The sequence below is a fragment of the Callorhinus ursinus genome, unplaced genomic scaffold, assembly GCF_003265705.2.
Source record: "Callorhinus ursinus isolate GAN/ISIS: 27379988/994484 unplaced genomic scaffold, GSC_fseal_2.0 scaffold8, whole genome shotgun sequence".
Taxonomy (NCBI): domain Eukaryota; kingdom Metazoa; phylum Chordata; class Mammalia; order Carnivora; family Otariidae; genus Callorhinus; species Callorhinus ursinus.
Genome location: NW_027397070.1, coordinates 223,421 through 236,816, shown reverse-complemented (window position 1 = coordinate 236,816; position 13,396 = coordinate 223,421). Strand labels below are relative to the sequence as shown.

Sequence of the window (13,396 nt, the reverse complement as noted above, 5' to 3'; positions counted from 1 at the left end):
AGATTGCTTGGCACAACTCTGTGTTAGGCAGTCTACATAATTTGGCTGAGCCTTCTCATCTTAAAATGGAGGTAGAGTACGTAAGTCTATTTCTGTTCTTAACCTGAGGTAATAGTACTTCGGTGTTACCAAGAATTTGGATTAATTAGGATGATTCATGAGAAGCTTCTAATAAAAGTTTAGCATGTTACACTCAATGAAAGCTACTTAACTGTTGCATATGTTTTAGCATTAGCAGTACAAACTGGTTTTGTTTTAGCTGTTAAGTTTCCCCAATAAGGGGTCTCCTGATCTACCATGTTCAAATGTTTGAAAGATGAGATCTGATCTCTGCTCAGATGTTTATATTCTAATCTTTAGAAGATCTCATTACATAGGACTTAGAGCTAACATAAGTATGTTCCTGATTGTAGAATTTCATCTCCTTGAATAGTCTTCTACCTACGTATCAGTTGCAAATCAGTTCTGATTTGCTGTCAGAATCATAGTTAATTTTATATAGCTTATATTTTCCTGGGTGTGAATATTAGAGAAGCTGAAAGGTTTGTAAGACAAAAGTCTATTTCTTTTTGCTTTTTACGAATAAGAGGGAATAAGCACACAGACATCTTGAGTGCCAAAGAATGGCTAGTTCCATTATTGATAAGGTATTGCTTAGCAGTTAAACAAAATTACTATAGATTTATAAAGTTTATAGCAATTCATAATTGAGACTTTTTTTAGTTGAGAGTTTTCTGATTATTCTTGTGGTGGCTTATTTAAATTTTCATTTTGTTTTCAGCGTATTCAGGAGTTTGTATTTGTTTTTTTTTTAATGCATAATGTTCAAGTTTAATTCCACCTTAAATGTTTTATTTTCTACCTGGCTTCCTCTCTTCAGGTTGCAGTGGATTTTTGTCCCCTTAAGTGCTTCCATGTTGGTGTTTCCTAACAGGACTACACAAAACTTGAGCATTTGATAATGTTTGTAGCATTTAATAAATACTTCTTACATAACATGAGTTACTGTAACGTTTCAACAGTTTTTTTTTTTAATAAGTGACAGCTCCATTCTTGTAGTAAACAGCATTATTCTTCATAGCAGGAGCAGCTCTTCTAAGATTTTATTTTGTTTTGTTTTTAAGATTTTTTTATTTTATTTGACAGCACAAGCAGGGGGAGCACCGGAAGAGGGAGAAGCAGGCTTCCCGCTGAGAAGGGAGCCAGATGTGGGTCTCCATTCCAGGACCCTGGAATCATGACCTGAGTCGAAGGCAGACACTTAACTTGAGTTCCCCAGGCTCCCTCTTTATTTTATTTTCGAGAGGGAAGGGGGGAAAATCTGAAGCAGACTCCCCCCTGAGGATGGAGCACGATGCCTTACGGGGCTCCATAACCCTGAGATCATAACCTGAGCCAGAACCAACAGTTGGTGGATGCTTAACTGGCTGAGCCACCCAGGCGCCCCTCACTTTTTATACTATTTTGAACGTTTGATTATGGTTTCTCAGTGGCTCTTTCATGAAGAGCTCTTTCATCCTAGAATAAAAGTTTTGTGTAATTTGTAAACACTTCTTAAATACTATTTTTAAAAATCCTAATCATACTAGATTGGGAAGGAAAAATATTAGAAGTTAGCCTTGTAATCCTTGACATTGAAGATACATAGAATAGTTGTAATTGAGAATACATAAGAAATTTTCATACCCATTAGTCCTATATCCGAAGTACAGGAAAACACATGTATAAAATGGCATCTGTAAAATGGCTGCAGGGAAAATGAACTAAAACAGGAGTTTTGCATCATAAAATGAAGACGGGTTTTTCTGATACTTGGTTTTTTTTAAAACTGTCATGGAAATTTACTAACAAAGGTAGAAGAATTTAATGAATGTGTGTAAGTACATCTCACCTAGTTTATTTTTTTTTTTAAGATTTTACACAGCGGAAAAAAAAAAGATTTTACACGGCGAGAGGGGGAACACAAGCAGGGAGAGTGGGAGAGGAAGAAGCAGGTTTCCCGCTGAGCAGGGAGCCCAATGCGGGGCTCGATCCCAGGACCCTGGGATCATGACCTGAGCCGAAGGCAGACGCTTAACGACTGAGCCACCCAGGCACCCCACATCTCACCTAGTTTAACAGATGAACTAGTATTTAATTTGTTTTCATCTTTTGTTTCTATTGGCTTTCTTTTTTTTAGAGTAATTTTAAGACATCAGCATATATATCCAACCAGATAAGAACGTTTAACAAAATGCAGACCACACTGCTCTTACCACGTATTAAAAAAACCTCACAGTAATTCCTTAATACTGTCAAATATTTAATCCATATTTAGATTCCTTTATTGTCTCAAACTTTTTTAAATCCAGATCCAATCTGTGTCCACATGCGTTTGATTAATTGCCCCTGTGTCTTTTAAATCTGAGTTTCCCCATCCCTTCCTTTCTTTAAAAAATTTGTGACATTTAATTTGTTGAAGAAAGCCTCAGTGTCTTCCATACTGTGTACTGATTTGATTCTTCGTGGTGTCATTTAATTTTTCTCTACCTCTGTTTTGTGTAATAATGCTAGATCTAGAGCAGTGCTGTCCTGTAGAAATACAAACATGTATACTTAAAATGCATCTGAATTCAGACTTGTGACTAGCAGCTGCTTACTATATTGGACTGTGCAGATCTAGAGGCTTGACTCAATTACAGTGGATAATGTTAATGCATTTTATATTGTATCATATCTAACATGATTACAACCTAACATGGTTGCCCATTTTTAGTGATGTTAAGGATAATTTGGATTCGGGTTTTGTTTTCTTTTCTTTTTTTTTTTTTTTTTTAAAGATTTTATCTATTTGGGAGAGCGAGAATGAGAGAGAGAGAGCACATGAGAGGGGGGAGGGTCAGAGGGAGAAGCAGACTCCCCGCCGAGCAGGGAGCCCGATGCGGGACTCCATCCCAGGACTCCATCCCGGGACTCCAGGATCATGACCTGAGCCGAAGGCAGTCGCTTAACCAACTGAGCCACCCAGTCGCCCCTGGATTCAGGTTTTCGATCTTGATCCATCTGTGATAAAGTTTCCCATCAATTTTTCACCTTAATGGTGATCATCCATTGATGATCATTGATTAGGTATTTCATTAGGGGTTGTAGTAGAGTGGATTTCTGATTTCCTTCTGCATAACTCTTCTAAAATGAACAACTCATTAATATTTGCTTTTTCTGAAATAGCATTCATTATGGAAAGTTTTTAGCCGGGGGGTGGGGGGGTGGGCAGCAAAGGTTTATTGAGCCATAGCAAAGTGATACTACAAAGCTCCCAAGGAGGGAAAGGACCTGAGGGGGTTGCCTAGCCTTTTTTTTTTTTTTTAGTACGTTCTATAAGCTCTTTCCCGTCATGGGACTTGAACCCAAACCCCTAGATCAGAGTCACATGCTGTACTGACTGAGCCAGACAGGTGCCCCCATAATATTAATACCTCTAATAATTTAAATTGGTGTGTTGTAGTACATTCCATACCCTGTTTTACAGCTCAAAATATTTCATCTGTGGCCAGTGTAACCTGTGTCCTTGAGACCTTAGTCTTATAATTTCATTGCATCCTTGCTTTCTGGCACCACAGGATATTCCAGGTGATTTGATATATTTCTTGACCTAAATCTTGACTTACCAATTACTGAAATAATGGGAATTATATAAAAGCCACTGTACATCAGGAGTGTTTTATCATTCAATTTTAATTGCTTCTCTCTAGTTTTCAGGCAGAATAGGAAGTGCTTTTTTTAAGAAAAAATTTTGTGTGCTTAGTACCACAGTTTGAAAATAACTATGCCTTTTTGTTTATGTTTTACTAAAATTAAGATTACTAATTGCATTTTTAGAGTTGAGGTTCTTTTTTAAGACAGTGGGCCAGCTGGGGGTAGGGCTGGGGGACACTATGCCTGGAGCCTACTTAAAATAAAAAAGTCAGCTGTAAAGGCAAGGTTGTTAATGTTGGATGCTAAAAATTGGAAATGAGTTTAGTGAACCAAGAACTCTGCAGATTCTTCATAAATGTAATGGTGTTCAAATAGTGTCCTAAAAATCTGTTTTTCAATTGGTCATTTGATGAACTAAGTCTTGGAGAGCTGGTTTTTGACCAACGGATTTTTGTTAGAATAAGAAACAGATCATGAATTCTTTTGTTTGGTAGGCAGTGGGTGGCAGGGTTATAGCTGGCCATGTTGGAATAGTTAATAACAGTTGTTTATGGAAACTAGGACTTTTCCTTTGTTCCCTTAAGTCTCCCTTGGTGTGTGTGTCTGTGCGTGCGTGTGCATGCAGACACACAAGTGCACACACAAAATGTCTATGTAAAGGTTCAGCAATTCACTGAATAGTATTTTTATTTATTTGACAGAGACACAGCGAGAGAGGGAACACAAGCAGGGAGAGTGGGAAAGGGAGAAGCAGGCTTCCCGTTGAGCAGGGAGCCCGATGTGGGGCTCGATCCCAGGACTCTGGGATCATGACCTGAGCTGAAGGCAGCTGCTTAACGACGGAGCCACCTGGGCGCCCTGAGTAGTATTTTTTTTTCCAGTGAAGTCTACAAATTTTTTTTTTTTCCTTTTCAAAGATTTTATTTGACAGAGACACAGCGAGGGAGGGAACACAAGCAGGGGGAGCAGGAGAGGGAGAAGCAGGCTCCTGGCGGACAGGGAGCCCCATGCGGGGCTCGTTCCCAGGACCCCAGGATCATGACCTGAGCCGAAGGCAGATGCTCAACGACTGAGTCACCCAGGCGCGCCCCCCTCCAAAATAGTATTTATTAACTATTTTTATTCAACTTTTACAGCTGATCCTGTTTGTAAGGAGAAAATTCACCTTTGGGGATAATTTGAGGGTATTAATAATTCGTGAATTGCTGTATATTTTATTATCTCTGAGGCATTTCATTGATTCCTAATAAATGCTCTTAATAGTGAGTTTCATTTTAGCGGGAGCTGAGGGTAGAAGATACCAAAGACAAATTTCATCATGTCTTATATATGAGTGAGTGAGTGTGTGTGTGTGTGTGTGTGTCTTATATATAATGAGTACTTCTTATGTTATGGTACAGAGGACAAAGTATTGAAGTACAAAGTCCTAGCCTTACATAAGGAAAGATGAGATACAGTGTTCGGCCTTCGTTGATTTATATACTATGTACACATTTAAGTACTGTAGTTCAAGATCCTGGCCTACCCCTGCCCCAACAGAGTTGTCATTAATAAGTTTCTGTCTTTTTTGTTTTTTCAGATATTAATCTGGCCGCAGAGCCAAAAGTGAACCGAGGAAAAGCAGGTGTGAAACGATCTGCAGCGGAGATGTACGGGTCAGTACCAGAACACCCTTCTCCGTCCCCTCTACTCAGGTCCGGAACTTTATTATTTATAACTGCATTGTGTCCATCAGTGGGCATCTTCTCTATCTGTTTTCTGGATGTGGGGAGGGTTAACTGTAATATGTTTTATCTGTGTAAAAATGATGCTTTATTAATTTTGTATTAGTATGCCTCCTTTTTCGCCCATTTCCCAGAGAATTACTAGAATTCCCTGAGATTTTTTTACTTACTGCAGTTTGCTATTTTTAACATACAATGAAATCTTTCGAGAGTTGTTTAGTTTGTATAAGTAGCTGGGAACTATGAAAGGGAGGGAGGGTAGCATAAGAATGTTTGGTTTACTATTGTATTTTTTAGTGTTCTTATTAGCTATTATGTTTTATGTTGAAATTGTAGATTTGTGGCTAAATTTGCAAAATTAGCTGCTGCATGTCCAGTGGCTTCTAAGATGATTGGAATTTTAGTGATTTGTTGCTTGAATGATTGAGGATTATTCCATGCTAATCTCTAGATCTGTTATGGTTGGTTTTGCATGGTTTTTTGTTTTTGTTTTTCCCATCTGCTATTGTGAATTTACATCAACAGCTCCAAATTAATCCTCTTCGGTATTTATTTTTCAGCTCCTCTTTTGACTTGGACTATGACTTTCAACGAGATTATTATGACAGGTATGTTAAAGTTGTTTTGTCTATTCTGGTAAACAGCCATTTAGTAAGAACCATTTATTTTTGTTTTGTAATGAGCATTCTCTCGGTAGTAACTACAAACAACAAACATGTTGTCAAAGTCCCCCCTTGATAAACAAAATGAAAAATACCTTCCTACAAATTGTCTGGGGTATACTAGGGTGACATTTCTGTTGATTTCAAAGAATAAGTTTATGTATTGTCAGGGCATATGGGAACATGTCCAGTATTATATTTGAGTGTGTGTGCCAGACTTGCCAAATGACAAAATAGGACTTAATTAGCATTTCCATGTTCTCTTCATTATTTCCCTAGTGCACACTTGCCATTTGGCTTTGCATTGTAGGGCATTACGGCAAAACTACTTAAAAAAAGATGCGTAAGTCTCCCTTGAGCAAACCAACTAATAGAAGATAGGATACAGTAAGCATACATAAATGAATTAACAATATAAATTGCTTTAGGGGTTATATAAAGTGTTGAAGACCTGTAGATGGGGGGGTGGTTGACACCATTCTAAAAGCCAAGGTGGTAGGAACAATGGTTAATTTCTGTGTGTGTGTGTGTGTGCGTGCGCGCGCCTTCAGAAGAACATTAGTATTTGTTGAAGAGACTTGAGAAATAAAATTGGAAGATGTGTGGATAGGGATACATTATGGACAATTATGAATTAGAGATTTAGATGTGACGATACAGGAATTAGGTATTGGGGAATGACATAATACACAAAAAATACTATGGCATTCTGTTAACGTTAGTCCTCATGAACATTAAGGAGATACTAAGTTTATTTGGTTTCCTGCTTTTTTAATTATGCATTATATGGAGGTATATGGAGCATACTCCTATATTGAACTTGATCTGGTATGAATTTTCCTTTGCTATTTTTCATCTTAGGTTTTCAGTATTCCAATCATAAGTATGATGTTAATATATATAAGAATTACTAGAACTTTTGGAACTGAGTTGATTAGTCATGCCAAGGGAGTTGGGTAATGGAATCAAGTCAGTCAGTAAACACTATGAGTAAGGCCTGAACGTGTATAGTTTTTGTGTTTGAGAGAGATACGGACTGCAACAAGCTAGTCATTAATAAGCCAGAAAAATAAGACTGGAAAAATAGTTTGGGCCTGGATTGTTAAGATCTTTAAATGCCATATTAAGGTTGTATGATTGAGTATTCTTCATGCATCATCAGAATGGTTATTTCATTTGTCCTTAGAGATTTCTTAACATTTTTGTGTCTATTTATGTTTGAATACGTATCTTGAAAACTATGGTGATTCTCATACTTTGAAAATATTAAAATATAAAATGAGAACAGATCTGGGCATCTTTTTGCTACTGAAAATGTGATCATTGGGTGAGTGATTTGAAGGCACTGAGACCTACTAAATTAATCTGAAGCAGCTGCCCTTTACACACACTCTGCTTAAAAAATACTCATGCCCAACTACACCTGTAGGGATTCTGGTATACATGGTATAGGTAGATTCTTGAGTATTGGTGTATATATGTATATATATGTATGTATGTATTTTTTTATTATGTTCATCACCATACATTACATCATTAGTTTTTGATGTAGTGTTCCATTTGTTCCATGATTCATTGTTTGTGTATAACACCCAGTGCTCCATGCAGTACGTGCCCTCTTTAATACCCATCACCAGGCTAACCCATGCCCCCATCCCCAGCCCTCTAGAACCCTCAGTTTGTTTCTCAAGTGTATAGTCTCATGGTTCGTCTCCCCCTCCGATTCCCCCCCCTTCATTCTTCCCTTCCTGCTATCTTTATATATTTTTTTTGAAGAAATTTGAGGTCAGAGTCAAGAGTAAGAAGGTATGAGGAAGTAGTTTTATTTCTGTAATTCTTAGCCTATATCTTTGTCCATGGCTCCCTTTAGAAAAATTCTAATACATTCATATATATGTATATATAATACAAATAATTGGGGGTTACCATAGACTGTCACACAAACTCCTGTTTCCCGTTTTAAATTGAGTGTATAGAGAATTTTAACATGTACAATCCTTTTTCATGAGAATAGCCATCTAAAGTTTTACTTTTAGTTGTCCTGTTGAGGCAGCAAAACTTTGGACCGTCCCTACCATCATCCCACTATAAGTAAGTTAGGAAAAGATTGTTTTGAGTGAGGACTTTCGAAGGGTTAATTGAAAAGAGCTGTAAACAGAATAGAGAAGAAATTTAGATGTTTGCAGAAATACCTTGCCACTGCTATTTGATGCTAAAAGTTGGTGGCAGTGCCACTATTGGCCTCACTCTTGAGTTTTTCAAGAGGCAAGAGAATAACTTAGTAAGTCTGATGTATTGCTTGATTTTATATAGGGTTGGTGAAAAGTAATGTCTTTCTCCTTCCATTCTAATCTCAGCCAGTAGAAAAAGACTTCTGATAACTAATCGAGCAACCAGGCAATACCTGGTAAAGAGCCGATTCAAGTATATTACTAAGGTCTGTGATGGGAAAATGAACCTGTTTAGTCAAAAAAAGAACTAGTCAGGAAAATTAGTTTCTTCAGAAGTCATTCTGAAGATAGTTTGCAAGGTTAAGACTTTTGTTACTGTCTTTGTTGCTAACATAATGATCCTAAATCAACTGTGTTGGATTCTTTATTAAAGCAGAATGGAGGGGCACCTGGGTGGCTCAGATGGTTGGGCGTCTGCCTTTGGCTCAGGTCATGATCTTAGGGTCCTGGGATCAAGCCCCGCGTTGGGCTCCCTGCTTAGCGGGGAGCCTGCTTCTCCCTCTCCCTCTACTGTTCCCCCTGCTTGTGCTCTCTCACTCTCTCTATCAAATAAATAAAATCTTTAAAAAAAGCCAAAAAATATAAAATAAAGGAGAATGGAAAATTGGCTCTGAGATGAGCTGAAAGCTCTGGGTCTTCCTATGTAAAGGGGGTAAATCAGTGTCTACCTAATTTCTTTAGGCATACCCTTAAAAACACAAAATTCACATAAATGTTTCAAGACATACATGGCATTTCTTTAGGTTTGGGGGGGGTTTTTTTGTTTTGTTTTTTAAGATTTTATTAGCCTGAATGAGCTGGGGGAGAGGGAGAAGCAGACTCCCTGCTGAGCATAAAACCTGACGCAGTCTAATGACTGGTTCCATCCCAGGACCCAGATCATGACCTGAACCAAAGTAAGACACTTAACCGACTGAGTCACCCAGGCGCCCCAGATCATTTCTTTGTTACCTAGCTTTCTGCGATTTTGAGTTCTACTTATTCTTAATGGTAGAGAGGCAGCTGATAGCCTAGGAAAGAACAGTTGAAGAATCTAAAGACTTGATATTTAGCAAAGAAGTTTATGACCAAAGTCATATGTAATCACAATTTTCTTATCCCTAAAATGTATATAATGCTTATTAATAGAGTGGCTATGAAGACTAAAGGAAACCTGAAAGATAAATTGTATTTTAAGGGCATCTGGTGGCTCAGTGGGTTGTGTCTGCTTTCATCTCAGGTCATGATCCCCGGGTCCTGGGATCAAGCTTCACATTGGGTTTCTACCCTTTCTCCCCTACTTGGGCTTTCTCTCTCTCTCTCTCTCTAATAGAATCTTAAAAAAAAAATAAATAAATAAAAATTGCATTATAAATGTAACAACACCGAAATATTGTAAGTATTAACAACCAATCAGTGAAGACCATGAGGATTCATTCCTGTTTATTATCAAGATTTCTTATATACTAAATTTGCTGAAAGTTATACTTCTGAATTAGTTTTATTAATCCTATTAACACTGGCATATATAATTTTGTTGGCACTTAGTAAAATTTGGGGACTATGGATACCCCACCAGTGCTCTTCCCAGAAAACTAACATCTGTAGCATAACTTGTTCTTTATGTGTGACAATAGTCTTAACCAACTAATGCATAGTGAAATGAACAATGGTTAGTGTTTGTTTTCTAGACACCTTTTTATTTTATTTTTAACTCTGTCTTCTAAAACATCTCAATTTACATATATGTAAAAGAACAGATTGAGAGTTAAGCATCTGACTCTTGATTTCAGCTCAGGAACTGATCTCAGGGTTGGGAGATTGAGCCCATCCTTCGGCTTCACACTGGGCGTGATGCCGGCTTAAGATTTTCTCTCTTCCTCTCTCCCCTCATCCCCCAAAAAAGAGAATAGTGCACAGTAGTAAAAGATAAAGACTGCTTTTATAAACAAAATTCCAGTACCATTTATACTTAATATTTCTTAATCTCATCTGCTTTCCACAGATTTGATATTGTGGGTTATATTTTATTTATTTATTTATTTTATAAAGATTTTATTTATTAGAGCGCACAGGAGAGGGGGGAGGGTCAGAGGGAGAAGCAGACTCCCCGCCGAGCAGGGTGCCCGATGCGGGACTCGATCCCGGGACTCCAGGATCATGACCTGAGCCAAAGGCAGTCGCCCAACCAACTGAGCCACCCAGGCGCCCTGTGGGTTATATTTTAGCATGTTTCTCTGCCACCTGTATTTTCTCTGACCTGCTGGATAGATTTACAGGCATGTTCAGGTTCTATTTTCTTTTTTTTTTTTTTTCCCTTTAGGGATGAGGGAACATGAGGGGGTGTGGGAAAGAAGAGCAGAATACTTCATAAAGGCATTATGCATTTTTTTTTAATTTTATTTATTTATTTGAGAGAGAGAATGAGAGAGAGCACGAGAGGGAAGAGGGTTAGAGGGAGAAGCAGACTCCCTGCCAAGCAGGGAGCCCGATGCGGGACTCGATCCCGGGACTCCAGGATCATGACCTGAGCTGAAGGCAGTCGCTTAATCAACTGAGCCACCCAGGCGCCCGAGGCATTATGCATTTTATCATTAGCCTGATTTTCAACAAATTTTAAGAATGCAGGAAGCGTTGGGTGTTGTATAAGGAGAAACACTGTAGAAACCAGGAAGTATGTAATTAACAATGTTTATTTAAGAGAGTTAGAATGACCTGTATTTTTGTTTGGGGGTTGAGTGGGCATTTGTGATCAAGTCCCAAGGATTGTAAATACTTTACCTTTAAAACTGGAGGGTAATCAAATGTTAAGACTTAACCAAGTGACTTATATTTTAGTATGTTGTCTACTGAGGAGACAACGGGATCAGATTCTGTAGCTTTATGCTACATTCTGCACTGATTTTAATTCAGGGTATAGGTGGAAAAGTTAAAACTGTTACCTGTGATCATTAAAGATTACCATAGTTTGAGAGGATTCTCAGTACATGGTGCTGTTCTTCCAAAGTTAAATAAATGTAGTTCTTAATATCTTAGCATTATTACAGTGATCAGATTGTGCATTTTAATGATGAAAAGTCAAAATGATTATTAGGTTTTTTTCCGTAAGTTACCTTTTTCACTGATTACCTGAATTAGGCCTGTCTTCTGTTTCTGTTCTTAAGGCCATTCCTAGTTTTATAGGTGTTAGACATTTTGGGATGAATTTTAATAAAAATTACTGATAAATGTTAGATGTATTAATATCTGACAGACATACTGTCCACTCTGTTTCACATATAAGATTCATTAACCAAAACATTTTTTTCTGGTAGGATACAGCCCCAAAGGTAGTTTTTGTTGTTGTTGTTTAATGAGGACTATTGATGGGCATCTGTGTATAAAACGGAGTTGCCTAAGTCACGCCTGTGTGCAAAACATTACTGTTTGTTGATGCTGAAAGTCTGAAAACTTGGAAGCTTCTGACAGAGATCCAGTTTCAGTTGTGTCGTATTGCTAATCTTGTTGCTTTTAGGAAAATTGTTGCTGTAGGACCTTGTGTGAGCAGTTGCTTTGAAATACTGAATTTGAAATTTATTTCTAATTTAATTAAAATCTCCACATTTTTAGTCATTCACTTTTAAAATTATGGATCATTAGAAGGCTGTATGTGTTCTCGTGCCAAAGGTGGTGTAATAAAAATATTTAGCGGGCGCCTGGGGGGCTCAGTCGTTAAGCGTCTGCCTTCGGCTTAGGTCATGATCCCAGGGTCCTGGGATCGAGTCCCACATCGGGCTCCCTGCTTGGCAGGAGGCCTGCTTCTCCCTCTCCCACTCCCCCTGCTTGGGTTCCTGCTCTCGCTGTCTGTCTCTGTCAAATAAATAAATAAAATCTTAAAAAAAAAATATTCAGCACGTTTTGGAGATACATGGGCATTAAAGCTCTATTTTTTTTTTTAAGATTTTATTTATTTATTTGACAGAGAGAGACACAGTGAGAGAGGGAACACGAGCAGGGGGAGTGGGAGAGGGAGAAGGAGGCTTCCTGCCGAGCAGGGAGCCCGATGTGGGACTCGATCCCAGGACCCTGGGATCATGACCTGAGCCGAAGGCAGACGCCCAACGACTGAGCCACCCAGGTGCCCTAAAGCTCTATTTTTTTGAGGAATCTTAACCTTTTAAGCAAAATTGGAATATACTACAAGTAGATCTGAAAGTTCTTAGGCTGACATCTGCATGGAATTGATGTTTGCCATAGTTAAACTGGCATTATTAAAATCATATTTGACTTGTGTTTACTATTTGTGCCACAAATATTTAGTGTTTCCTTAAGTAAAAAACCATCCGTTTTTAGAAAAATACTGAGATTTCTATGGATTTTCATCAGTTGTCCCACTTTTCTTTCCCTTACAAGATAACCCATGAAATTGTTCTGGAATTACATAGTGGTAATGGTTGCACAAGTTTGTGTACATTTATTCTATGGTATGAGAGTCATATGTCAATTTATTTTTTATTTTTTAAAGATTTTATTTATTTGAGAGAGAGCACGAGAGGGAAGAGGGTCAGAGGGAGAAGCAGACTCCCTGCTGAGCCGGGAGCCCAATGTGGGACTCGATCCCGGGACTCCAGGATCATGACCTGAGCCGAAGGCAGTCGCTTAACCAACTGAGCCACCCAGGCGCCCAGTCATATGTCAATTTAAATGAAAAGGAACATTACCCAGTTATGGACAGCCAAGTAATTCTCCTCATTCTGTTGAGAACTTGGGAACACAGGAAACAGTAAGTGTCTTACTAGGTTTGACAGTAGGCTATAATATGAAAGCCGAGACACAATAAACACCTGATAAATGTTCAAAAAGATCCTGATTTTCAGTGTGATCTCTGAGGACTTTATAATAAAAATCACATATTGCATATGGCACGTGAATAATAATTAAACAATGTATAAGTGACTGGACTGTAAAAATTCTTCCATTAGAGCTTTTTCAGAGTGCTATTTTTATTCCATATCAAAGTATATTAAGTAAATATGCCAGCACACCATGAATAAAAAGAATGGAATACATCAATTTACATACCAAATATAGCGCGTGTATGACAAGCCATATGTTATCTAATAAAGAAACTGTTGTAGCAAGCATT

At 38.1% G+C, this 13,396-nt stretch overlaps 1 protein-coding gene across 11 annotated transcripts in view; it reads left to right on the top strand.

The window, feature by feature from the left end:
* HNRNPC (heterogeneous nuclear ribonucleoprotein C) overlaps nucleotides 1–13,396 on the top strand; it is a 61,957-nt gene that overhangs the window by 27,090 nt on the left and 21,471 nt on the right. For 8 of the 11 annotated variants that reach the window (XM_073894925.1, XM_073894923.1, XM_025870386.2 and 5 more), the window contains 2 exons: nucleotides 5,255–5,369; nucleotides 5,960–6,007. In XM_073894925.1, coding sequence (XP_073751026.1) covers nucleotides 5,255–5,369; nucleotides 5,960–6,007 — 163 coding nt within the window. The remainder of the gene's footprint in view (nucleotides 1–5,254; nucleotides 5,370–5,959; nucleotides 6,008–13,396) is intronic. The other 3 variants (XM_073894928.1, XM_073894927.1, XM_073894926.1) reach the window with 1 other exon arrangement.